This window comes from Jaculus jaculus, chromosome 6 (genome assembly GCF_020740685.1).
Source record: "Jaculus jaculus isolate mJacJac1 chromosome 6, mJacJac1.mat.Y.cur, whole genome shotgun sequence".
Taxonomy (NCBI): Eukaryota; Metazoa; Chordata; class Mammalia; order Rodentia; family Dipodidae; genus Jaculus; species Jaculus jaculus.
This window is the reverse complement of record NC_059107.1, coordinates 92,734,979-92,760,848: the sequence shown is the minus strand read 5'-3', so window position 1 is coordinate 92,760,848 and position 25,870 is coordinate 92,734,979. Positions and strand designations below refer to the sequence as shown.

The 25,870-nt window shown below is 46.0% G+C and overlaps 1 protein-coding gene across 1 annotated transcript; it reads right to left on the bottom strand.

Annotated features, from left to right (window-relative positions):
- On the bottom strand, window positions 1–24,837 carry Smarcd1 (SWI/SNF related, matrix associated, actin dependent regulator of chromatin, subfamily d, member 1). The gene is made up of 13 exons (XM_004649822.3): window positions 24,646–24,837; window positions 23,889–24,076; window positions 23,551–23,593; window positions 23,335–23,457; window positions 22,771–22,893; window positions 21,637–21,753; window positions 20,312–20,413; window positions 19,872–20,033; window positions 19,681–19,778; window positions 13,199–13,334; window positions 3,683–3,805; window positions 2,189–2,290; window positions 1–1,706 (listed from the first exon to the last, which is right to left on the bottom strand). The coding sequence occupies exons 1-13, from the start codon at window positions 24,820–24,822 to the stop codon at window positions 1,653–1,655; spliced, it is 1,548 nt and encodes a 515-aa protein (XP_004649879.1). The 5' UTR covers window positions 24,823–24,837; the 3' UTR covers window positions 1–1,652.
- Window positions 24,838–25,870: the final 1,033 nt, after the last annotated feature.

Genomic DNA, 25,870 nt, shown 5'->3' with positions numbered 1-25,870 from the left:
TCACCCTTCAGAAGATTCTTTTATTAAAACTGGGTGACATTAATACGGGGACAGTACAAAAAAAAATTTGGTCCATGGGGGGAAAAAAAAACCAACAACACAGTAATTCAGTGAAAAACAGTTATCAACAGGGACACTATTGGAGTGCTAAGCTTCCTCCTTGTGGTTCCAGCCAAGAGCTGGGCCAGGGCTCAGCTGCCCTAGGGTCATCCAGTGTCACTGTGGGAGGGAACCTTTCAAGGGAGGGGGTATATGACAAAGGTAAGATAGGAAAAACCTGCTGTCCTCAGTATAGAACAGGCAGGGACAAGGGCAGGGGACACTGCTCGCAGGAGCCTGAGGTGGGGTGGAGAAGCAGGGGCTTTGTCAGTTCTGTGGGTTCAGATCAGAGCCCATGCTGAACGGAATCCCCGTGCCCGGCTGTCTCCCACCCTGCAGTGTTGTCTGCGAGCCTGGGAATATGCTAACTCGGGGTGATTCGACCTGGAAGATCTGAGGTTCCCCTGGAAAGATGCAAAGCCATCTCACTTCCAAAGGGCCAAGATCACAAGGTCTTGCTGCTACCTGAGGGGTCTGAAGCTTTAAGGGCAGGGCTTGGGGAGTCACAATTCAGAGGCCGAGGGGGGGGGGGTCATAAACTCATCTCAGACCTATTCTCCAGCCTTAGGCGCTTTCACTCCTCAGTGCCCTAGAAGTCACCAGTGGGTGTCAACTGGGCAGACAAGGGACAGGAAGACAGGGATGGCCCAGGGCTTTACCCGTTTGATTTTAGGTCTGTTTCTCCATTTAAGGAAGGGGACAGGATAGAGTGAATACATGAGCCACTCCTGCAACCAACAGCAGAAAGAAACAGCCTCTGTTGGCCAAGACAGTACCCCAGCCTAGATCTCTGGAGCTCCGACAGGGAAAGGCCAGATCCCCTACTCAAATGCCGTTAAAGCAGATGTGAGGAAATCCTACAATGGTAGCTATGGGAGTGTGTGGAGCAATAGTTTGGGAACAAACTCCAATACTGACAGCGACCCCCACTAAAGGAGTCAGACACTCAAAACAGCAGGTCAATCGGGGGGTGGGAACTGACCTGGGGCTCAGTGGAGCCCAAGAACCTGGGTTCCTTTAGTACTAGAGGGCAACAAGTGAAGGGTATTTGCTCCAACCTGTGGAGGGAAAGGAGGGAGTTGGACCATTATCAGAAGGGTCAAGATCAACTAGCTTATAGAGTGGCCCCAGGCCTGAGTCTCAGGAGAAGACAGCTCTCCAATCCTGGGTCTCTGAAGGGTAGGACAATGTAGCTGGTCTCCTGAAGGCCACCAGGCCTCATGAGGCCCCAGTCCTTTTAGAGCACTGATTACCACTACGGGTTCTCTAACACTACTAGAGGTCCTACGTAGACCAGGAGAGGGAGGGGAGAGAGGCACATGGGAATTTTGTGGGGCAAAGGGAGCTGGGGGTAGGAGGGCTGGGATGAGAGAAGAGGTTAATAGGTGCCTTGTGAAACAGAAATGTGAGACCCTCTTCGTTCTGGTATTGTCCTTGAACCAACAGCATCTCCTGGAAGGCCCCAAGCAAGACCAAGGCAGGTGCTACCATGCAGGCAGCAAAGGGCCCAAATGAAGAACTGGTGCAGCCAAATCAGGGCTGTAGGAGAAGCCCTATGTGTTCCGGATTCCCAGGGCTTGTTCTAGTTCTTGCCGTCTCTGCTGCACCTGAAGAGAAACGTAAGAGCGGAAGATGAGATAGATCAGAAACTAGCACGTATGGGCTGGGGACATGGCTCAGTGGGCAAAGTGCTTTCTGCACAAGCATTAAGAGCCTGAGCTCATTCTCAGCACCCCGTAAAAAGCTGGCATGGTCATGCATGCCTAGAACCCTGGCACTAAGGAGGGAGCTCACACACAGGAGGAAAGCTGGGGCTTGCTGGTTAGTCAACCCCCCCCCCCCACAGAAAAGGCAAGCTCCAGGTTCAGTGAGAGACCCTGTCTCAAGGTAATCTGGTTGGAAAGTGACAGAGAAAGATACTTGACATCCTCCTCTGGCCTCCCTGTTTGTGCACACATACGTGTGCATATACCATACATAAAAAAAAAAAAGGAAAGGAATTGGCACCTAATATCACTGATCCCTTATCAAGGGCACAAACCACCTGCCTTCTGTCATCTCACCTGTGTGTTCCAGGTACGACACCCACCTTGGAGTAGAAATACCGGCACACAGCCTCCTGAGCCCAGGGCTGGAAGTAGAACTCAGCTCGGCGCTCTTCCTCCGGGTTACCCACCACATCAGTCATGGTCTAAGGGAAAAGGGAATGAGGACAGACTTACTTCCTACCTTCACACTTACTATTGGTTCAACTGTATTTCCCCTCCCTGAAAAAAAAGATGATGAAATCCTAATCCCCCAGTACCTGTGAATGTGCCTTTATTTGGAAATAGGGTCTCTGCAGGTGATCAAGTTAAGGTGAGGTCATTGGGGTGAGCCCTAATCCAAAGACTGGCATCCTTATAAATGAGGGAAATTTAGACAGAGAGGCATACATATTCAGAGGCTGTTGTTAAGACAATAGACAATGCCAAGCACAATCCAAAGGATGCCAGAGGTTACTAGAAGCTAAGGGAAGCCTGGGACAGAGTCTCCCTCACAACTCTCACAGGACCAATCCTGCTGACTCCTTGGTTTCAAATGTGCACTCTCCACCAACTGGGAGACAATTTCCATGGCTTAATCCACCCAGTGTGTGTCAGGCTGCTGTGGCAGCTCCAGCAAATTATGGCAACACCCAAAGCCACCTGCCCTCAGGCTATCCATCAGGCTAGCACCCCTTCCCCTTGCTCCTCTGTCCAGCCTCTGAAGCTGTAGTCACAACAACTACAGGCCAGTGAGAACTGATGGCACGTGCCTGTGCTCATGATGTTCTCTCTAGGAAATATTTTCAAGTTCCAAATTTTTCATGAAGCCCAGTAATTCTAGCCTCATTAATCTTTCTTTCTTCTCAATTATCTTATTAGTTTCAGCAAATTCTGCTAACGTCTTTTTTTTTTTTTTCCAGGTAGGGTCTTGCTTTAGCCCAAGCTGACCTGGAATTCACTATGTAGTCTCAGGGTGACCTGAAACTCACAGCGATTCTTCTACCTCTGCCCAATCCAGCCCCCCAACCCCCCAGTGCTGGATTAAAGGTGTGTGCCACCCTGCCGGGCTCAAATTTTGCTAATGTTTTAAGTGGTTTACAATTTTTATTCACAGTAGCCTAGCTTCTCCAAATAGAATGCATTTGTGTTAAGAAGAGAGCTCAAGTCTTCCCCTCTGTCACCAATAGTCCAGTCCAGTGATGGCATGAGGATGTACTCCATACCTTATGGTTCTGCCTCCATTTCCCTATTTAGCTATAAAATGGACCCTAGGATATGCTGAGGAAAAATATAGCCCCTTACTTCCCTCTCCAACTCTTTTTTTCCGAGGTAGGGTCTCACTCTAGCCTAGACTGACCTGGAATTCACTATGTAGTCTCAGGGTGACTTTGAACTAACAGTGATCCTCCTAACCCTGTCTCCCAAGTGCTGGGATTAAAGGCATGCGCCACCATGCTTGGCTTCCCCTCCAACTCTGCTATCAGCTGTGCAGCAAGAAAGCAGACAAGTGCTGTGCTGCCCTAAGTCCTTTGGGCTTTTCCTAGTCAATGCTTTACCTTGAGGTCCCGGCACTGGGACTGAAGCCAGTCATTGATGAAACCCTGAGGATCTCGGGCAAAGCTCAGCATGAACTCCCTCTGGGTCTTCAGCTGGTTGATGGTTTCTATTGTCTCATGGATCTGAAAGGAAGAGGGACAAAGCTAAAGGACAGATAGTGAATGTATATCCCCTATAGACTTAGTTTTTTTGTTTGTTTTGTTTCTTGAGGTAGGTTTTTGCTCTAGCTCAGGCTAACCTGAAATTCACTATGTAGTCTCAGGGTGGCCTCGAACTCACAGCAATCCTCCTATCTTTGCTTCCTGAGTGCTAAGATTAAAGGTGTGTGCCATCACGCTTGGCTTGGTTTTCTTTATTTTATTTATTTATTGGTGTTTTGAGGGAGGGTCTCGACTAGGCTGACCTGGAATTCACTACGTAGTTTCAGGATGGCCTTGAACTCACAGTGATCCTCCCACGTCTGCCTCCAGTGTGGAATTAAAGGGATGCACTACCACACCTGGCTTGTTCCTGGCTTGGATGTCCATTCCAGCAATGTACAGAAGACTGCAACAGTGCCTGACACTGCCACATGCTTCTTCCTGCTGCCCAGAGCTAACTGGGTGCAGAGCTCACATTGCCCTGGCCCTGACCATTCTTTGAGTAGGTGACGAGTGTGATTCTCCCTCTACCTCATGTGGGCATGTGGGGGAAGTTGTCCTGTCAACTACACCACTACAGATGGCAAATCCTTAGTCCACAAAGTCACAAACCTCCATCTACAGTTCAGAATCTGTTTTCTCCCCCTCCACCTGAATATCCCTTAATAAACCAGTAAGCTTACTGAGGTTGCACGCGTAGTGACACACACCTTTAATCCCAGCACCCAGGAGGCAGAGGCAGGAGAATCGCTGTGAGTTTGAGGCCAATGTGAGACTAATTTCAGGTCAGGCTGGGCTACAGAGGGATCCTACCACAAAAAAACAAAACAAAATTTATTGGGGTTATTTAGAGGTGCATGGATGACTCAAAGGCAATGGCGTTGTGGAGAAAATGCCCCTGATAATGGTCGAGGGTTGTGAGTCCTTTCTTTCCTTTTTTTTTTTGGTTTTTCGAGGTAGGGTCTCACTCTGGCTCATGCTGACCTGGAATTCACTCTGTAGTCTCAGGGTGGCCTCAAAATCTTGGTGATCCTCCTACCTCTGCCTCCCTAGTGCTGGGATTAAAGGCATGTGCCACCATGCCTGGCGTGAGTCCTTTCTTGAAGCTAACAAAGATTTGGGGGCTGGAGAGATGGCTTAGTGGTTAAGCGCTTGCCTGTGAAGCCTAAGGACCCCGGTTCGAGGCTCAGTTCCCCAGGTCCCACGTTAGCCAAATGCACAAGGGGGCGCATGCGTCTGGAGTTCATTTGCAGAGGCTGGAAGCCCTGGCACGCCCATTTTCTCTCTCTCCCTCTATCTGTCTTTCTCTCTGTGTCTGTCGCTCTCAAATAAATAAATAAATAATTAAAAAAAAAAAAGATTTGGAACCTCTAGTAAAGACGACAGACTGTGAAGTACAGTGAAAGCAGAAGTAGAAAACGTTATTTTCATTAGAAGCAAAAAGCTCCCTTCAGGAGGGGAGGGGCCCCAGAGCTCAGAGTCTGTCTGAGTGGGGTCTGGGAGTAGGTATTTTAGGGTTTGATCTTCCTCCTTCCCCTCCTGCCATGGTAATGAGGAATTTGGGTTAGCTCCTCCCATTAACTCTTCTTTATAAGACATCTAAAACTACTGCACTTTCAATTTGGTTTTTCTTTCTCTTTTTTTTTAAATGAAGAAGTCCATTTTCTATTTATTTATTTATTTATTTATTTGAGAGAGATAAAGAGGCAAATAGAATGGGTGTGCCAGGGCCTCTAGCCACTGAAGACAAACCCCAGATGCATGTGCTACCTTGCACATATGTCTTATGTGGGTCCTATGGAATCAAACCTGGGTCCTTTGACTTTGTAGGCAAGTGCCTTAACCACTAAGCCTTCTCTCCAGCCTTGAGTTCTTTTTCTTTCTTTTCAGCTTCTGCTTTTATGGTTTTCTGCCCTTGTGGTCAATTACAAATAGACTGCATTCTCGGCTGTCTGCATTCCTGGTCCTCTGTGTCATCAGTTCCCTAGAGTCAACTCCCAACCTGCCTGTGCCCACCTAAACTCCTTTCAGCATCACCAAAAAGCCCGCCCAGCATGGGTTAAAACTCAGGAAAGCTGCATCCCTGGAGCTCCTTGGTACACCCGTTCTCATCCCCCCCCCCACGCGTGCTCTCTCTCCCTTCAGAATCTGTTTTCCAAACTCTAATCAATCAAAATGGTTTATTTTGAGAGAGAGAGAAAAAGAATGGGCATGCCAGGGCCTTTCAGCCACTGTGAACAAACTCTAGACGCATGCACCCCTTGTGTGTAAGTGCAACATTGCATGCTTGTGTCACTGTGTGGGACCTGGAGATTCAAACATGCGTTCTTAGGCTTCACAGGCAAGCACCATAACAGCTAAGTCATCTCTCCAGCCCCAAAATGGTTTTTTGATATCATAAGATTCAACATCTCCAGGGTTGGAGGGATGACTCAGTGGTTAAGGTACTTGCCTGCAAAGCCTATGGATCCAGGTTTGATTTCCCAGGACCCACGTAAACCAGATGCACAAGGTGGCGCATGCGTCTGGAGTTCATTTGCAGTGGCTGGAGGCCCTGGCGTGCCCATTCTCTCCCCCCACCCCCGTCAAATAAATAAAAATAAAATATATTAAACTCAACATCTCCAATACTAAATTTATTACTCTCTCTCTAATGTCTCTCCTCTTCCTCTCAATCTTAGTAGTGGAGTCTAATCTCTATCCATGCTTGGTCTTCTTTTCCCTCATTCCTACTCAAGGGCCACATCTCACTTCTACTTCAACACTTCTCAAATAGACTGACTTCCATCCTCTTTGTTGGACTTGACATTTCATACAACCTCCAAATTAGGCTGCTTCCAGATCTGCCCCTCTTACAACTCACTCCCCACCTACTCACCAGTCATTATTATTATTATTATTATTATTATTATTTTTTTTTTTTTTTTTTGAGGTAGAGTCTCACTCTAGATCAGACTGACCTGGAATTAACTCTGTCATCTCAGGGTGGCCTCAAACTCACGGTGATCCTCCTACCTCTGCCTCCCAAGTGCTGGGATTAAAGGCGTGCGCCACCACGGCCAGCTACCAGTCATTATTCTAGATGCAAACAGCATCAGTGACTCCAGTGGTGAAGGTCTCTAAAGGCTCCTCTACGTCATCTACAGTACGATGAGGTATGAACAAGCCTTCCCCACACCAAAGCTTTATCCTTACCACCTTCTTCTCCCCAGGCATCTCATGGCTGGCACACTGTGTCCAGCACACCAAACAGCTTGTACTTCTTGGTTGGTTGGTCATGAGACACCATCTCACTGTGTAGTCCTGGAACTCACTACACAGACCAGGCTGACTTTCAACTCCTTCTGCTTTTGCCTCCACCTCCGCCTCCTAGTACTTCCATTTTTCTGGAAAATTCTCCCATGCCCCCAGCATTGCTATCCTTTTTGACTTTTTTTTTTTTTTTTGAGGTAGGGTTTCACTCCAGCCCAGACTGACCTGAAATTCACTATGTAGTCTCAGGGTAGCCTCAAACTCATGGCGATCTTCCTTCCTCTGCCTCCCAAGTGCTGGGACTAAAGGTGTGTGCCACCACGCCAGCCTCTTTTTCACCTTTGTTAACTCTCATTATGCCCTTCAAGAGTTATACTACCAGGAAAGCTCTCATAGTCTCCTGTATTTTCAGAGCACTTCTGTCTTTCCTTCTAGCAACTCTGCCTCAGAATATTAAGGGTAATGAGGACAGTAGCAGTAAAGGTAGCAGTAGTTACCACTGCTACTTTTTAGGTGCTAGACAGCCTCAAGTCTTTAAATACATTTATCTCATTCTATCTGCAGAGCAGCTTTATAAAAATAGACATTATGGGGCTGGAGATGGCTTAGCCATTAAGTCACTTGCCTGTGAAGCCTAAGGAAAGGTTCAATTCCCCAGTTCCCATATAAACCAGATGCACAAGGCGGCACATGCATCTGTAGTTGGTCTGCAGTGGCTAGAGGCCTTGGCGTGTCCATTCTCGCTCTCTCTCTCTCTCTTTCCCTTTCTCCTCCACCCTTCTCTCTGTCCCTAATAAATAAATAAAAATAAATCTTTAAAAAAAGTGGACATTTTGAAATTGAGCATGGTGGCTCATGCCTCATATATTCCCAGCACTTAGAAGGCTGAGGTAGAAAAATTGCCATTAGCTTATGCCCAACCAGGCGAATAGAGGGAAGTCTAGGTCAGCCTAGGCCAGAGTGAAACCCTGCCTCAAGAGGGAAACAAACGGGCTGGAGAGATGGCTTAGCAGTCAAGGCACTTGTCTGCAAAGCCAAAAGTCCCAGGTTTGATTCCCCAGGACCCATGTAAACCAGATGTATGTGGTGGCGCAAGTGTCTGGGGTTCGTTTGCAGGCCCTGGTGCATCTATTCTTTCTCTCTCAAAAATAAGCAAAATAAAAAATAATTTAAAAAAAAGGGGGAAAAACATGATATAAAAGGTATTATGGAGGGCTGGAGAGATGGCTTAGCGGTTAAGTGCTTGCCCATGAAGCCTAAGGACCCTGGTTCGAAGCTCGATTCCCCAGGACCCACGTTAGCCAGATGCACAAGGGGGCACATGCGTCTGGAGTTCGTTTGCAGTGGCTGGAAGCCCTGGCGTGCCCATTCTCTCCCTCCCTCTGCCTCTTTCTCTGTTGCTCTCAAATAAATAAACAAAAAAATGTAAAAATTTATTTGTAAAAAAAAGGTATTATGGATCCAGGTGTGGTGGTGCATGCCTTTAATCCCAGCACTCAGGAGGCAGAAGTAGGAGGATCACCACAAGTTTGAGACCCCCCTGAGACTACATAATGAAATCCAGATCAGCCTGAGATACAGTGAGACCTTACCTCGAAAAACCAAAAAAAAAAAAAAAAACCCAAAAAAGGAATTATGGAGCTAGAGAGACCACTTGAGTTCTATCCCTAGGACCTCCATAAAGGTCTGACTGTGGTCATAAGTGTCTGTAATTCCAGTCCCATACAGAAACAGAGACTCAAAAGCCAGATGATAGGAAAAAATGGCAAGCTCTGGGGTCAGTAAGAGACTCTGGCTCAAATAAGAACTGGTGGAAGAGCGATGGAGCATGACTCCCAACATTCCACACCAGCCACCTCAGGTGAGTGCACCCTGCTGCAGGTGGATGCATGAAGTGTCACAGGGGTACACACACATGCATATACCACACATACACACAAGCCAAAAAATAAAAAGGTATTATGGTATTGATTTGATTTCACAGATCAGAATATGACTCAATGCCATTGAAAGGTATTGCTAAAGTCAAACAGGCATGGAGGTTCATGCCTATAATTAGCACTCTAGAGGCTGAAGTAAAAAGGACTGTCCCTGAGCTGGGCATGGTGGCACACGCCTTCAATCCCAGCACTCATGAGGCAGAAGTAGGAGGATCGCTATGAGTTCAAGACTACCCTGAGAATACAGAGTGAATTCCAGTACAGCCTGAGCTAGAATGAGATCCTACCTCAAAACAGCCACCCCAAATCCCCCAAAAAGACTGTACTCTGTACTGAGTTTGATGTCAGCCTAGGAAACATAGGAGGGACTCTGACTCAAAATGCTTACAAAATAAAAAACAAAAAGGAAGAGCCAGAATCAGAGCTCATGGGAGTATGTTTATAATTACCACTGAGCACAGCACCTGACATGGCATATACTGGCTCTGCATATCTATCTATCTAATCTATTAATCTATCCATCCATCCAATTACTTTTCTTTCTTTTATTCTTTTATTACTTCTTATTTTTTTGAGGTAGAGTTTCACTCTAGTCAAGGCTGACTTGAAATTAATTCATTATGTAGTCTCAGGGTGGCCTTGAACTCACAGCAATCATCCTACCTCAGACTCCCAAGTTATTTTTTTGCTGTTTCATTTTTATTTATTTGAGAGAAAGAAGCAGAGAGAGAAAGAGAGAGAGAATGGTTGCGTCCAGGTATCTAGCCACTGCAAATGAACTCTGCAAACGATCTGCAGACACATGTGCCACCTGGTGCATCTGGCTTATGTGGGTCCTGGAAAATCTAACCTGGGTCCTTTGGCTTTGCAGGTAAGTGCGTTAAACAACTAAGCCATCTCTCTAGCCCAGTTTTTGGGGTAAGGTTTCATTGTAACCCACACTGTCCTCAAATTCACAGCGCTCCTCCTACCTCATCATCTCCCGAGTGCTAGGATTAAAGGTATGAGTCACCATGGTCAGCTTTATAAATATGTATATGATTTTTTTTCTTTTCTTTCTTTTCTTTTTGGTTTATTGAGGTAGAGTCTCGCTCTAGCCCAGGTTGACCAGGACTTCACTATGTAGTCTCAGGATGACCTTGAACTCACAGTGATCATCCTACCTCTGCCTCCCAAGTGTTGGGATTAAAGGTGTGAGCCACCATACCCAGCTTATAAAATACTGTGATTTATTTATCTCTAAGCAAAGAGAGAGAGGGAAAGAGGAAAAAAAAAAAAAAAAAAAAGAGAGAGGGATAGAATGGGCACACTAGGGCCTCTAGCTGCTGCAAATGAATTCCAGGTGCATACACCACTGTGCATCTGGCTTTATGTAGGTACTTAGAAAATGAACTTGTGTTGTTAAGCTTTGCAGATAAGTGCCTTAGCTACTGAGCCATCTCTCCAGCCATATACATACACACATACATATATATATCTTTTGTGGGGGGGAGAGAGAGTATTTTTCAAGGTAGGGTCTCGCTCTAGCCCAGGCTGACCTATAATTTACTATGTATTCTCAGGCTGGCCTAGAGCTCACAATGATTCTCCTGCCTCTGCCTCCCAAGTGCTGGGATTAAAGGCATGTACCACTATGCCCAGCCCCCTCAAAATACACACACACACGGGCTGGAGAGATGGCTTAGCGGTTAAGCACTTGCCTGTGGAGCCTAAGAACCCTGGTTCAAGGCTCGATTCCCCAGGACCCTCGTTAGCCAGATGCACAAGGGGGCGCGCACATCTGGAGTTCATTTGCAGTGGCTGGAAGCCCTGGCACACCCATTCTTGCTCTCTCACTGTCTCTCTCTCTCTGCCTCTTTCACTCTTGATCTCTCTCATATAAATAAATTAATTAATTAAAAATACACACACACACACACACACACTCTCTCTCTCTCTCTCTCTCTCTCTCTCTTTAAAAAAACTAATTATTTGAGGGCTGGAGAGATGGCTTAGCGGTTAAGTGCTTGCCTGTGAAGCCTAAGGACCCCAGTTTGAGGCTCCATTTCCCAGGACCCACATTAGCCAGATGCACAAGGGGGTGCATGTGTCTGGAGTTCGTTTGCAGTGGCTGGAGGCCTTGGCGTGCTCATTCTCTCTCTCTCTCTCTCTGTCTGTTGCTCTCAAGTAAATAAACAAAAATAAACAACAAAAAATAAAAGAAAAAGAGTACATTTAAAAAATTAATTATTTGCCAACAGATGAGTGAATAATGAAGATGTGGCACATTTATACAATGGAGTTCTACTCAGCGGTAAAGAAAAACGAAGTTATGAAATTTGCAGAAAAATGGATGGACCTGGAAAGTATTATACTAAGTGAGGTAACCCAGGCCCAGAAAGCCAAGCGCCACATGTTCTCTCTCATATGTGGATCCTAGCTACAGATGACTGGGCTTCTGCATGAGAATGAAAATACTTAGTAGCAGAGGCCAGTAAGGTAAAAAGGAGACATAAAGGGTAGAGAAAGGAAGGGAGGAGGATACTTAATAGGTTGATATTGTATATATGCAATTACAATGATTGTAATGGGGAGGTAATATGATGGAGAATGGAATTTCAAATGGGAAAGTGTGGGGGTGGGGAGGGAGGGAATTACCATGGGATATATTTTATAATCATGGAAAATGTTAATAAAAATTAAAAAAAAAAAAGAAACTGGAATCTGTGATTAGAAAAAAAAATTAATTAATTATTTGAGAAAGAGAAAAAGAGGCACATAGAGAGAGAATGGGCATCTCAGGGCCTCTAGCCACTGTAAACAAATTCCAGATGTATGCACTATCTTGTGCATCTGGCTTACATGAGTCCTGGGGAGTTGAACCTAGGTCCTTTGGCTTTGCAGACAAACGCCTTAATCTCTAAGCCATCTCTCCAACCTCCTATCAATATATGTTTTGTTTATTTTTATTTATTTATTTGAGAGCAACAGAGAAAGAGGCAGATAGAGAGAGAATGGGCATGCCAGGGCCTTCAGCCATTGCAAATGAACTCCAGATGCATGTGCCACCTTGTGCATCTGGCTTACGTGGGGTTCTGGGGAATCAAGCCTTGAACTGAGGTCCTTAGGCTTCACAGGCAAGCACATAACTGCTAAGCCATCTCACCAGGCCCCCATCAATATATTTTTAATTAAAACTGAGAATCAAAATACAGCCTAAGGCCGGGCGTGGTGGTGCAGGCCTTTAATTCCAGCACTTGGGAGATAGAGGTAGGAGGATCACCATGAGTTCGAAGGCAACCCTGAGACTACATACTTAATTCAAGGTCAGCCTGAGCCAGAGTAAGAGCCTACCTCAAAAAACAAAACAAAACAAACAAACAAACAAAAGACAGCCTAGGCCAGGTGGGGTGGTGCATGCCTTCAATCACAGCCTTGGAGCCTCAGGAGGTTGAAGTAGAAGGATCATCATGAGTTCGAGGACACCCTGCGACTAGGTAATGAATTCCAGGTCAGCCTGGGCTACAGCAAAACCCTACTTGGAACAGTCCTCCCCTCACCAATAAAGAAAGAAAATTTAAAAAAGACAGGCTAGGGCGGAAGATATGGCTTAGTAGTTAAGCTGCTTGCTTGAGAAGCCTAAGGACCCAGGTTCAATTTATCAGTACCCACATGCCATGTGTGGTAGTTTGAGTGGATGTCCTCCAATATATCCAGGATTTTATTAAAGCCTGTATTTAGATCTCCAGCCCTTTGGCTGCAGGAGGTGTCATTGGGCCATGCTAGGGTCCAGCCTTGAAGTATGGAGGTAGATTTGGAATTCCAATCTAAAGATATGCAAAGTGCTGCCATTACAGGTTCCTAACTTGTGCTTGCCTGTGTGCTGGTAGTGGGGTTCTGTGAGCTTGGACCTGTGAAAGTGGACCAGATTCTTTTGCCGTTATGGAACTTCCCCTTATCTGTAAGCTTCAATAAATGCCTTCTTCCCATAATTTGTACCTGATTGGAGGTTCATCCCAACACCTGAGGCTGTCTGCTACACCACATAAGCCAGTGGCTGGCAGCCCTGGCACACTCATTCTCTCCCCTTCTCTTGTTCTGTTTGCAAATACAGACATACACACACCCATACATGCATACATGCACATATACATACATAAAGACAATATTGAAGCTGAGAGACAGGGCTGGGGTAGAAGCTTACCTTGTTGTCTAGAGTAGCAATCTCCTGCTGGCTGGCAGTAGACAACAGAAAAGAGTTCATCTGGGTCTTCAATGTATCATCTACTTCCACATCAATGTCATAACATGCTGTCTTCTTCTGGTCATTTGGGTCAACACTGGAGATAAAACCAAAGAAATCTGGTAAAGAGTTTATTTTGAGATTTATTTACACAAAGTCGAAAGAGCTAAGAACTTTTAGGTACAACAGAAATATTCTGTACCTTCATTCTGGGAGCTGTGTGGCAAACTCATCTTCCAAAGTCTTAAAACTATACCAAAAGTCTGTATCTTAAACTGGTCCCATTTATTATATGCAAATTTTACCTAAATAAGTCTTGTTTTACACAGGTCAGTGGTAAATTCAAATAGAACACGGGTATCTTATGAAAAGTTCCTTTCCAAATCAAATGACAATAAATACTGCTGAGATGTGGGGAAAGAGGAACCATTCTCCATTGTTAGCGGGAATGTAAACTGCTATAGACATTGTGGAAGTTAGTGTGGAGGTTCCTGAGACAGCTAAAAATAGATTAACCAAATGACCCAACTGTGCAATTCTTGGCATATACCCTAAGGACCACATGTTACTATACAGACACATGCTCATCCATTTTTATTGTTCTATCCACAATTGCTAGGAAATGAATCCAGCCTAGATGTCCATCAACTGATGAATGGACAATGAAGATGTGGAAAATTTACAAAATGGAGGTGTTATTCAGCTGAAAATAAAAATAAAATGAGGGCTGGGGAGACGGCTTGGTGGTTAAGCGCTTGCCTGTGAAGCCTAAGGACCCCAATTCAAGGCTCAATTCCCCAGGATCCATGTTAGCCAGATACACAAGGGGGCGCACATGTCTGGAGTTCATCTGCAGTGGCTGGATGCCTTGGCATGCCCATTCTCTCTATCTGCCTCTCTCTGTTGCTCTCAAATAAATAAATAAAATGAGGAAATTTGCAGGGAAATACATAGATCTGGAAACTATACTAAGTGAGATAATCCAGACTCAGAAAATCAAACATCACATATTCTCTCTCATAAGTGGATCCTAGCTTCAAATGATTTGTTTTGTTCTGTTTTGTTTTTGAGGAACAGTCTCTGTATGTAGTCTTAGGTTAGCCTCAAACTCATGGCAATTCTCCTGCCTCTGCCTCCAGACTGTTGGGATTAAAGGCTTGCACCATCATACCCGGCTCATTTAAAAAAAAATTACTTATTTGAAAGAAAGAGAAAGGGGGGTAGGCAGGTAGAGAATGGTCCACCAGGGCCTCCAGCCACTGCAAATGAACTCCAGACACATACACCACCTTGTGCATCTGGCTTACATGGGTCCTGGGGAATTGAACCTGGGTCCTTTGGTTTTGCAGACAAGCAACTTAACATGTAAGACATCTCTCCGCCCAACACCTGGCTCATTTAAAAATTTTTATTTTTATTTTTGTTTACTTAATTATTTTAGAGTGACAGAAAGAGAAAGAGGGAGATAGAGATAGAGGGGGAGAGAATGAGCGTGCCAAGGCCTCCAGCCACTGCAAACGAACTCCAGACGCGTGTGCCCCTTTGTGCATCTGGCTAATGAAGGTCCTGGGGAATCCAGCCTTGAATCCAGGGTCCTTAGGCTTCACAGGCAAGCACTTAACCACTAAGCCATCTCTCTAGCCCTTAAAATTTTTTTTTTTATTTTTATTTATTTATTTGAGAGTGACAGAGAGATAAAGAGGCAGGTAGAGAATGGGCACACCAGTGCCTCCAGCCACTGCAGACAAACTCCAGATGTATGTACCCCTTGTGCAACTGGCTTACATGGGTCCTGGGGAATTGAGACTCAAACCGGGATCCTTAGGCTTCACAGGCAAGTGCTTACCTGCTAAACCATCTCTCCAGCCACCTGCTTCGTTTAAATATATATATATTTTTTGAAAGAGGGACAGCTGGAGGCGGGGGGGGGGGGAGTTGCAGGGGGAAAAGGTGGAAAATGGGTGCACCAGGGCCTTTAGCAACTGCAAACAAACTCCAGACACATGTGCATCTGGCTTTACGTGGTACTTGGGGAATTGAACCTGGGTCCTTCACAGGCAAGAGCCTTAACCACTAAGTCATCTCTCTAGCCCTCAAATGATTGTTTTCCTTTTTTCTTTTTCTTTCTTTTCTTTCTTTTTTTTTGCACATGTGCATGTGGTATCAGAGGCACACCACTGTCTCTTGCCACTTTTTAAAATATTTACTTAATTAGGGGGTTGGGGATTTAGCTCAGTGGATGAGTGCTTGCCTAGCAAGTGCAAAGCCCTGGGTTCAGTCCTCAGCACCGAAAAAAAAAAAAAAAATTTACTTATTTATTTGAGATGCTATTAATAATCCATATGGAAGCCTACTTCTTCTGTTAGCTAAATGATGTAAATGTTAAAAAAAGAAGAAGCTGGGCATGGTGTTGCACGCCTTTAATCCCAGCATCCAGGAGGCAGAAATAGGAGGATCACCGTGAGTTTGAGGCCACCCTGGGACTACATAGTGAATTCTAGGTCAGCCTGAGCTAGAGTGAGACCCTACCTTGGAAAAAAACAAAAACAAACTAGAAAGTAAGTTGGTGGCTAGAGAAATGGCTTAGCTGTCTTGCTATCAAAGCCTGCCACCCCAGGTTCAATTGCCCAGTACCCACATAAAGCCAGATGCACAAGGTGGCACATGCATCTACAGTTCGTATGTAAGAGACCCTGGCATGCCAATGTGCTCTTTCCCTCTATTTATCTGCATACAAATAAATAAATAAAATATTTAAAAAAGGGAGTTGGGGGGGTGGAGGGATGGCTTAGCGGTTAAGGCATTTGCCTGCAAAGCCAAAGGAGCCAGGTTTGATTCCCTAGGACCCCATTAGCCAGATGCACAAAGGGGCACATGCATCTGGAGTGCATTTGCAGTGGCTGGAGGTCCTAGTGTGCCCATTCTCTCTAATAAATAAATAAAATAAAATATTTTTTTTAAAAAAGGAAGTTGGCAGCTGGGTGTGGTAGTACACATCTTTAATCCCAGCACTTAGGAGGCCCAGGCAGGAGGATTGCGTTAGTTCAAGGCCAGCCTGAGACTACCTACATAGTGAATTCCAGGTTAGCCTGGACTCAAGTGAGACCCTACCTCAAAAAATTGATGAAAAAAAATTGAAAAGCCTGCCAATTCAATTCCCCCAGTACTCACATAAAGCCAGATGCATAAAGTGGTGAGTACAGATGTTGAGTTTGTCTGCAACGGACCCATGCTCTCTCCCACAAATAAATAGATGAAAAAAAAATTTTTTAAGAGAATTTTGTCTGGGGCGTGATGGTACATACCTTTAATCCAAGCACTTGGGAGGCAGAGGTAGGAGGATTGTTATGAGTTCAAGGCCACCCTGAGACTAATTCCAGGTCAGCCTGGGCTACAGTGAAACCCTACCTCAGAAAACAAAAACAAAAACCAACCAAACAAAAAAGGGCAGAAGTACCCTGTGGGATGGATAATGTTGTGCCCAAAAGCCATAGACTGTTACAAGATAATTTCAGTACCAGGAGTAGTTGAGTTGGTGATCACTGAGGCCCCTGATTCCCCCAAAACACTATAGGCTATTGCCAAGGCTTGTGGTTGAGATGGTAAGACCCTGTCACTGAAGATACCACATGCCTAGACTGCAGGTCACTGAGAAACCAAGCAGGAGCAGAGCTGGAAGCCTCCTCCCTGTTGACTAGCTGCCAGGAAGGTCGAAAAAGCTATGCATCCTGTTAGGGGGGAATAGTCATCAATGGTGTTAACCAGCAGTGGGCCCTACAAGTTTTATAGTTGGCCAATAAGGCCAAATGTGCCAATTAGTACAATAGTGGCATGTGTGTTACAGAGGAAACCAACTGCATTCTGATTGGATTTGAGGCCCACTCCATGGGAAGGAATTCATGCCTGGTACTGAAAACCTAATAAAATTCCTATGGCTGAGGAGGTCATAAGTCCTAGGGGGTAAACTCCTACTGTTTTCTGGCTAAATGGATTATGCCCACCAAACTGCTCTCTAAATACTTATGTTTATGCCCATAGATAAATGCTACTCTCACTTTTTTGTATTTTTTTTTTTAATTTGAGTGAAAAAGGGAGAGAGAGAGCATGAGAGAGACAGAGAGAGGGAGGAAGAGGCAGATAGAAAGAAAGGGTGCATCAGGGCTCCAGGCTCCAGAGGTGTACACCACCTTATACATATGGCTTACATGGATACTGGGGAATTAAACTGCGGTCCTTAGGCTTCATGGGCAAGCACCTTAACCTTAAGCCATCTCTCCAAGCCCACTCTCACTTTTGGTTAGAGAAACTTCCCCTTTTAGATAGTAGTGATCACTAGGGAGATTTAAAACTCATCAAAGTGCTGAGAAGAAGTAACAGTGGAGTGTTATGTGCTGAGGCTCATGGGTCACTGTGGAAGAGGTGGCAGAAAGAATGTAAAGCCAAGCCGGGCGTGGTGGCGCACGCCTTTAATCCCAGCACTCGGGAGGCAGAGGTAGGAGGATCGCCGAGAGTTCGAGGCCACCCTGAGACTACATAGTGAATTCCAGGTCAGCCTGAGCCAGAGTGAGACCCTACCTCGAAAAAAAAAAAAAAAGAAAAAAAAAAAAGAATGTAAAGCCAAAGGCAGGATAAGAGTGCTTACAATACTGTCTTCCAGACACAAAGTGGCCATGGCAACTCATTACCTTACAGAGCCTGATGCTCCTTACACATACAGCATAATAGGAAGGGGGAAAATGAGGACATCAAAATAGAAGAGCAGCTGGGCATGGTGGCGCACGCCTTTAAAGCCAGCACTTGGGCAGAGGTAGGAGGATCGCTGTGAGTTCGAGGCCTCCCTGAGACTACATAGTGAATTCCAGGTCAGCCTGAGCTAGAGTGAGAACCTACCTCAAAAAACCAAAACTAGAAGAACATCTACTTGGAAAGAAGGTATTAAATGGAAGGGGGACTCAGGAGGGGAAGTGGAAGGTGGTAGGAGGGCATTATAGTCATAACACATTGTCTATACATACAGAGGCTGTCAATAAGAAGTTCAAAAAAATGGAGAGGTAATATGATGGAGAATGGAATTTCAAAGGGGAAAGTGGGGGGGAGGGAGGGAATTAACATGGGATTTTTTTTAATAATTATGGAAAATGCTAATAAAAAAAAGAAAAAAAAGAAAGAAGTTCAAAAAGTTCCTTATCTCCCAAAGGATAACACTGCTTCAGGATCATGTGTATCCTATCCTTGTGTAAATTAAAGTAATTCCCCAAAATAAAGTCAAACAAAACACATACAAAGTGGCCTAAATGCAAGCACAAGAATCTAAGACAGACCAGCTTATGTGGACTCAATCAATGTACAGGCTGCAGGTGTTACTATGGAGTGAGTGGTTTAGGGTCTAAGGAAATGCAGGCCTTTACCACATTTAACATGCAGCAAAGGAAGGAGGGCAAAGAAGGACTATTAAACTACAGGGACATGCTGCTTTGAAGAGGACGTACCTTCCAAACAAAACAAGCAAAGTAATGGAGTTTAAGAACCTGGAGTTAGCCAGCATGGTGCACATGCTTTTAATCCCAGAACTTGGGAAGCTGAGATAGGAAGATGGATGTCAGTTAAGAGGTCAGCCTAGAGGAAAATCTTAACTTGAAAATAACAACAAACCAGAGTCACAGCAGCTCTACCACCCATAGAAATGATGGATATTGACCCCCACAATGATGAATCCATAAGGTTTAACAACTGAGCCTCCAAGAGGACAGGGGTTCCCTAAGATGCAATGTTTGCTGATTTCCAGCTGTCCACATGCCATCACTCATCAAGGAGCTGGGAGCACAACAGCACATCACAACACAGCAGCATTCTGCTGTGCTGACACCAGTAACCTTAAGAATGCAAAAACTAATACGATAACTGGAAAGCAGTGAGTTGAGTGTATATGACCCTCACTTTTAGTATAACCACCACAAGTGCATATAATTAAATTTAAATAACACCTGTGTCTATCTACTTACAAAATACCTGAAAGTCATCAGCTGATACAAGGCAACTTGCCTCCAGCCACTGCAAATGAACTCCAGGCACATGCACCCCCTTGTGCATCTGGCTAAAGTGGGTCCTGGGGAATTGAGGCTCGAACTGGGATCCCTAGGCTTTACAGGCAAGCACTTAACTGCTAAGCCATCTCTCCAGCCCAAACCAACTTAAAAAAAAAAAAGTTATTTATTTGACAGAGAAAGAGGAAGGGAGAGAATGGACACACCAGGGCCTCCAGCCAGTGCAAACGAACTCAAACTCCAGACACATGTGCGCCCCCCCGCCCCCCCCCCCCAGCCCATCTGGCTAATGTGGGTCCTGGGAATCGAACCTGGGTTCTTTGGCTTTATAGGCAAATGCCTTAACCACTAAGCCATCCCTCCAGCCCCAAGCCAACTCTTAACACACCACAGGCTCACCTTATGACATGATTAATGATAATGGGTTCTGGTGGCATAAGCAAGGCATGGAGTCGTTGAGGGATCTCTGAAAACTTCATACGTTGAGATTCAAAGATCTGTGTGAGAGATGACAAACAGTCACAAATTGACATTTTGAATGCAACTGGTACTCTCTGGATTCTAGGAAATGAAATATGTCCTTTACAAACCTGCTGGAGGTACTTGTCACAGATGACAAACTCTCGCTCATGAGGGTCCTGGAGCTTGTGTGTCTTAATATATTGCCACAGTGCTTGGATGATCACTGGACGTGTCTGGGTATGGATGCCCAGGAGCCGAGCCAAGCGAGGGTCTAATTTAAATTGTGGGGGCTGCAGAGAACCAAAGAGTATATAAGGGATGAAACTAATAGGCTGGGTCAGTATGTATTCTGAGGTACTTAATAAGGGAATACAGTTAATCTAACAACCACTAATGTTCTGATTTTTCTGGGGCAAGAAGATTGTAGGAGACACTCAGTTGAATAACAGAGAGCTATCTCTGTACTAAAGTGGCAAACCAGTTAGAACTAGACAGAAACCCTTTCAAGTCAGAGTGCTAAAATGATGTGATTGTGAAATCTGGACCTCTTCACACCTCTACAGCATACCTGGTAATCCAGCATCAGTAGGACAGTACACCGTACATTCACATCTCCTGGCCGCTTCACCTGGAAGCCATCAGTCTCCTGGGTAGTGGCGGTCCTGTGCCACTACAGAGAGGAAGATGTCAGGGGATGCTCTCCCAGAGGAAGAGCTGGGGTGGGAGGGAAGAGCTTCTGTAATGACTGAACATTCAACTATGATTACTCAGGCTACTGGAGAAAAGCAACAGGATGAAGCAGCTCTAAAAATTGTAGATGGTTTTGGGATTATTGTCTGTTTTAAGTAAAACATTTTAATTCTGACTGTTTAGGATGATCATATTTAAATTGGCCTAAATTTCCAGTGATAATTTTACCCACAAAATGAATAATCTACATGGGAACAGAAACAACACAGCTATCATTTACTGAGTACTTACTATGTATGAGAGTACTCTAGCGACATTTACCTGGATGTCATTTAATTCCCAAACATCCATTCAAAATAGGCAGGATCATACCTATTTTACAGATGAGGAACTAGTGCTTAGAAGAACACAGTAATTTGCCTAAGTCTAAGAGGCAGTAAGTGGTGGGACTGAAATCTGAGTTCTGGTATGTCTGACTCTAGAGTCCACATCGTAGCCACTATACTCTACTGCAAGAAAATTAAGTATATTTACACATTTCTAATGATTCTATGACTTACTTCCCTTATTAGATGGTAAAGACCTTTCCATGTCTCTTAGTGGTTGAGGTTAAGGGGCTGCAGCTACACTGGCAAAGAAAGGAGCAGGTTAAGTTCATGTGGAGCACTGCACTGTCATTCTCGGTCTCTGTCCCAAAGAGTACTGTTGATAACATGGTCTTCAAAACACTGTACAATCAAGTGCTACAATAAAGAACTTCTGGTCATTTGGGATGTAAATCTAAGGGATCAAAGACTTAAATGAAGACCCAGATCTATAAAAGTAACTAGGTGAGCACTAAAACCTTATTAATCAGCTCCTATAACTATAGCCACTGCTATCAGGAAAAAGATGACTGGTGTGTTGATAATATAACCCACCAATATTAACAAGCAAGATGTAGAGATATCCTGGTATACATAAAAGGCCTCCATTAGTTTTCTTTGAAAATGGAGGCAGTGGTCAGGATAATAAACAGTAAAAGGAGCTCGTGTCTAAATTAAGCACAGTGCCACCTAAAGGTCAATACACAAATTGCAATGGTGGAATCACCTGAAGTATTTATTTCATTTCTCCCCTTTCCCCAGAAGTTAAAAAAGTTTGGCTCCTAAAGCCATCATCCTCCAGCCTTAGAGTCAAAGCCTAGAAGGCAGAACTACTCACTTCCACCAGATGGTTGTCTGGCCCATACAGGTCTTTGTCCAATTCGATCACCAAGGACTTAAAAAAGGAAGAGAACTTCCTCTTTTGTTTGGTGGCATCATATTTGGACAAGGCTGACTAGGAGAGAGAGAGAGAGAGAAAAAGAGAGAGGGATGCAAGGACATGTTTAAAAAGGCCAGAAAAACTCCCCAAGACAAGTACTTTTAAAAAAAGGAATTCACAGCTGTAATTGGCAGGAAAAAAAAAACCCTCAAAAATGTCTTCTGAGCATCTCTTAGAAGACGGCAAGGTAGGCATCTGTGGATATTAAATCAGTCATGGTAGTAACAGAACCCTGAAGAAGCAACTTAAACAGGGACAGGGTCACTGACTTACTTATAGGGAAATGAGGCAAATTAAGCCAAACCGTTAACATAACAAAGCACATTTGAGCAGAGAAAAACCTGACTGCAGAGGGGAAATGAATCACAGAATATGCAGCACCCAGAACAAAAACAAAACCAGCTTTATTTGGACAGAATGACATGAGCAGCAGATGGACTGGACCTATGAAGAGAATGAGGCTCTGACACTGAGTCCTGGTTCTCCTACAAAAATTAGCTTGCCTGCACAGAGCTAAAAATAGGAATGAGAGAAAAGTGAGCTTCCCTAAGGAGTTCTAGAGTGGGAAGTTTGGGGGTTTATCACTGGTCAGCTGATGCTCCCCAGGAAGCAACAAAGAGCCAGTCAGAAAAATCTATCCCACTTCAACTGTAAGGTAATTTCAGTGAAAGCTGGAAGATGGGAGATTACACAGTGGGAATCAGGACTCAGAGGAAACTTGAACTCATATGATAAGCACAAACTCAGGGGGGAAACAACAACAAACGTTACTGAAATAATCCACAGATGCTGCTAAATTCAAAGACCAATAGCACCAGGAACAAAGTAAACAACACATCAGATCCTAAGACAGTGAATTTTCCATATGGTACCAGTGAGGGCAAAACTGTGGGAGCAGATACAAAGGACTATTGTCTTCTCTGGTGCTTCCAGCCATAGATGTGAGCAGCAGTCAGGTTTCCTGCCAAAAACACTGCTCCTTCCCAGCAGCTTCCCACCCTGGATGTCAACCACAGTGAACCCTGAACTCACATCCTCCAGGAGTCGTCCTTCTACCCGAAGCTCCCAGGAAGCCACTGTCCCTTCCCCATCCTCGGCATCTGATTTAGCAGGATTGAATGTGTTTGAAATGAAAATTCGCAGCTTTCGCTTTTGCTGAGGAAGGCAGAAACAGGATTGATGGTGGGCTTCAGTGGTTTGAGGCTGAAGGCAAGGATCTTCCCAAACCTCAAAATTACTCCTGACAGACTAGCAGCTGTGTAGGCCCCCAGGCCTGAATACAAGCACACATACTGGGGATGCCAGCTAGACAGAGTCCTGCAAAATGCCAGGTTTCTAAGGTAGCAGAGCAATTATGGCAAACACATGGATGGGGCATATTTCCGGTACAAGAGACCTCAAAAGCATGGCCCCTCCCTGCCAGCTGTTCTGTTCTTATGCTCCTAATGTGATTCTTGGTTTGTAGGTGGAAGGGAGAGAAGCAATCTAAATGTCAAAGGAGAGCTGTGCTGCACCTTTGATTTCTCATCCTAAGACTGGCAAAGGCTCCGGAGTCCTCTCCTTTGGCTCCCTGCCTGGTGCTGCGTTATCCGTTACCTTGATGGGACGTTTCAAGGCCTCCTGGATATCTAGCCGTTTCCTCATGATAGTCTGGTCCAGTTTCCTTTCAAAAGCCAAGAGATCCATATAGGCCTGAGATTCTGGTACCAGTTCACGGATCTTAAGCACAGAAAGATAGGATTGGGATCTAGAGCTGACATCTCTATTCTCAAAGTCACCACACCTTCAAGAAGACCTACAGCCAGGACTCACCCTTTGAGGTAGAATTTTGTCAGCCATCTTCTTTTTCTTTGCACTGTTCAGAATAAATACTGTTATCAGGTTGGGACAGAACTAGTCAGAACATGAAGATAAGCTCTCAGCACCTCCATTTAAACTTCTGTCAAATCAAACAGCCTTCCTCCCCATCACCACCATCAACCTCACCGCCACCACAACCAGGAGCGTTCTCAAGGGTGAATCTCGCAGCACCATCGGCTGACACAGCACCATCACTTCCTGGTTCAGGTACTCCTACCACCTGTGTCCTCACAGTCCTTCTCCCCCAGCCCCCCACCGCCTTCACTTCCCCAACCCAGGGGTCACCTTACTTGTGATTTCGATTTTGGACCGCCTGTTGCTGAACCTGCTGGATCTGCTGTGGCGCAGGTCTCTTGCGGGACTGGTCTATCCCTGACTGGGCCAGGCCAGGTCGTACTGAAGGGTTCCCCCCATAGCCAGGAGGTCCCATGGAAGGTCCCTGAGGTGTCATTCGGCTGCCTGGAAGCATACCTGGTCTCTACAGGAAGGAGAGGACCCAGAGATGTCATAGCTTTCAAGAAAGGAAAAATGGAGGAAGCCTTACTTCTTGGAATGGAACAAGGCTGGGGGTGAGGCGAGCAAGGGGAGAGAGCCTCTGCCTCATTGAAAACGCAAGCAGCTCTTCCTTAGTAGTGATTCAAAACAAGTATCAAAGCCCAAAAGCTAAGAGACAGCCAGATTATACACAAATTCTCTCCTGGTCTATATTGGCTCTGAGACATCAGACACCTTCAGCCCTACATTTTTCCGGCTAGCCACGATCTGAAGCTGACGGTATGCAACAACTTAGGCGATCCTCTGGGCACTGGAGCGCCGGCATTCGCCTCTGCACTCCATGCCCATTCCATACCCACTGCACCCACCCCGGTTCTACACTGACTCCCCACGTTAACAATGCCGCCTGGGGATGCTAGCCGCCTCCCCGCCCCGACCTCCGTCCGGGGCCCAGGGAAGTGAGTGCCTTCCACTTCTCCCCGACCCCGGTCACTCCCAGACCCCGCTCGGCCCCGCCCCCGGCCGGCGCGCCCCTCCTCCTGCCCCACTCACCGGATAGGCCGCCCCGGGCATCGGGGAGCGGTACAGCCCTTGACCCGGCGCCGGGCCCATTCGAACAGGAGGCCCGGGAGTTCCGCCGGGGCCCAGGGCAGCGGCCGCGCCCGCCCCTCCTGAGGCTCCGGCACCGCCACTCGGCGCTACAGACTGGAAACCCGCCCGGGCCGCCATCTTCCCGGAGCCGCCGCTTCAGCTGCACAAAGAACCGGAACCGGAACTCCCCCCGCCCCGCGCGCGCCCCCCGAGCGCCTGGCCTGTTCGTGGGCCCGGCCCGCCGGCGGGCACGGGTCGCTGAGGACACCGAGACTACGGGCTAGAGGGGGCGACTAGCGGAAAAGGCGTCCTGACCACTCCCTCCAGCCTTCGCGGTCCGGGAGCGAGCACCATAGAGACGCGGCCTGGGGATAGAGAGGCTCGGAGAGCGGGCGCCCCCAGGCCGGGCGGAGGACGGCAGAGCCCGACTCCAGCCAACGCGGCTGGCTGCAGTGGCCGCTTCCCCTGGGCGCAGTGCATTTACCTTTCCAAAGCATGGGGGTGGCTTTCCGTTTCAGTTTTACTGCTCAGTCTCCAGGTGGCTGAGGAGGGGAACGCATTGTTTATTTTCTTTCTTTCCTTTTTGGGTTTTCGAGGTAGGATCTCACTCTAGTCCAGGCTGACCTTTAATTCACTGTGTAGTCTCAGGGTGGCCTCGAGCTCACGGTGACCCTCCTACCTGTGCCTCCCGAGTTCTGGGAGTAAAGGCGTGCACCACCAGACCAGGCTTGTTTATTCTATTTTTTTTGAAAATATATTTATTTATTTCAGACAGACAGAAAGACACACACACACGCAGAGTTTCAGCCCTTTGCCACTGCAAACGAACTCCAGACACTTATGGCATTTTATGCATCTGGCTTTACCGGGGTTCAGGCTTTGCAAGCAAGAGCCTGGAACCACTGAGCTCTCTCTCCAGCCCGTTTGTTCTATTTTAGAAACGGAAAAGCTGAACACAAATGGCTTGGCCAAGACAAACCAGCACTTTACGAGTCAAGCCACCTTGGATGCCACTCTACTGGCTGATAGCCGGGGGTTCCTCTCACAGATAATGTCTCAATAACTACCTCATGAAAGCACTTCACCCTTACTAAGATCTCTGACCTGTAACCTATCTTGCTTCCAGTTTTTAATAAATTTTGACTCTGCACACTCTTCAAAGAATCCTGTTACAGCCGCGCGTGGT

Coding starts and splice junctions, on each gene's coding strand:
- Smarcd1 (XM_004649822.3), bottom strand. CDS start 24,822: ATGGCGGCCCGGGCGGGTTTCCAGTCTGTAGCGCCGAGTGGCGGTGCC. Junction 23,594..23,888: donor GTCCAAAATCGAAATCACAA/GTAAGGTGACCC, acceptor TATTCTGAACAG/TGCAAAGAAAAAGAAGATGG. Junction 20,414..21,636: donor CAGACAACCATCTGGTGGAA/GTGAGTAGTTCT, acceptor TCCTCTCTGTAG/TGGCACAGGACCGCCACTAC.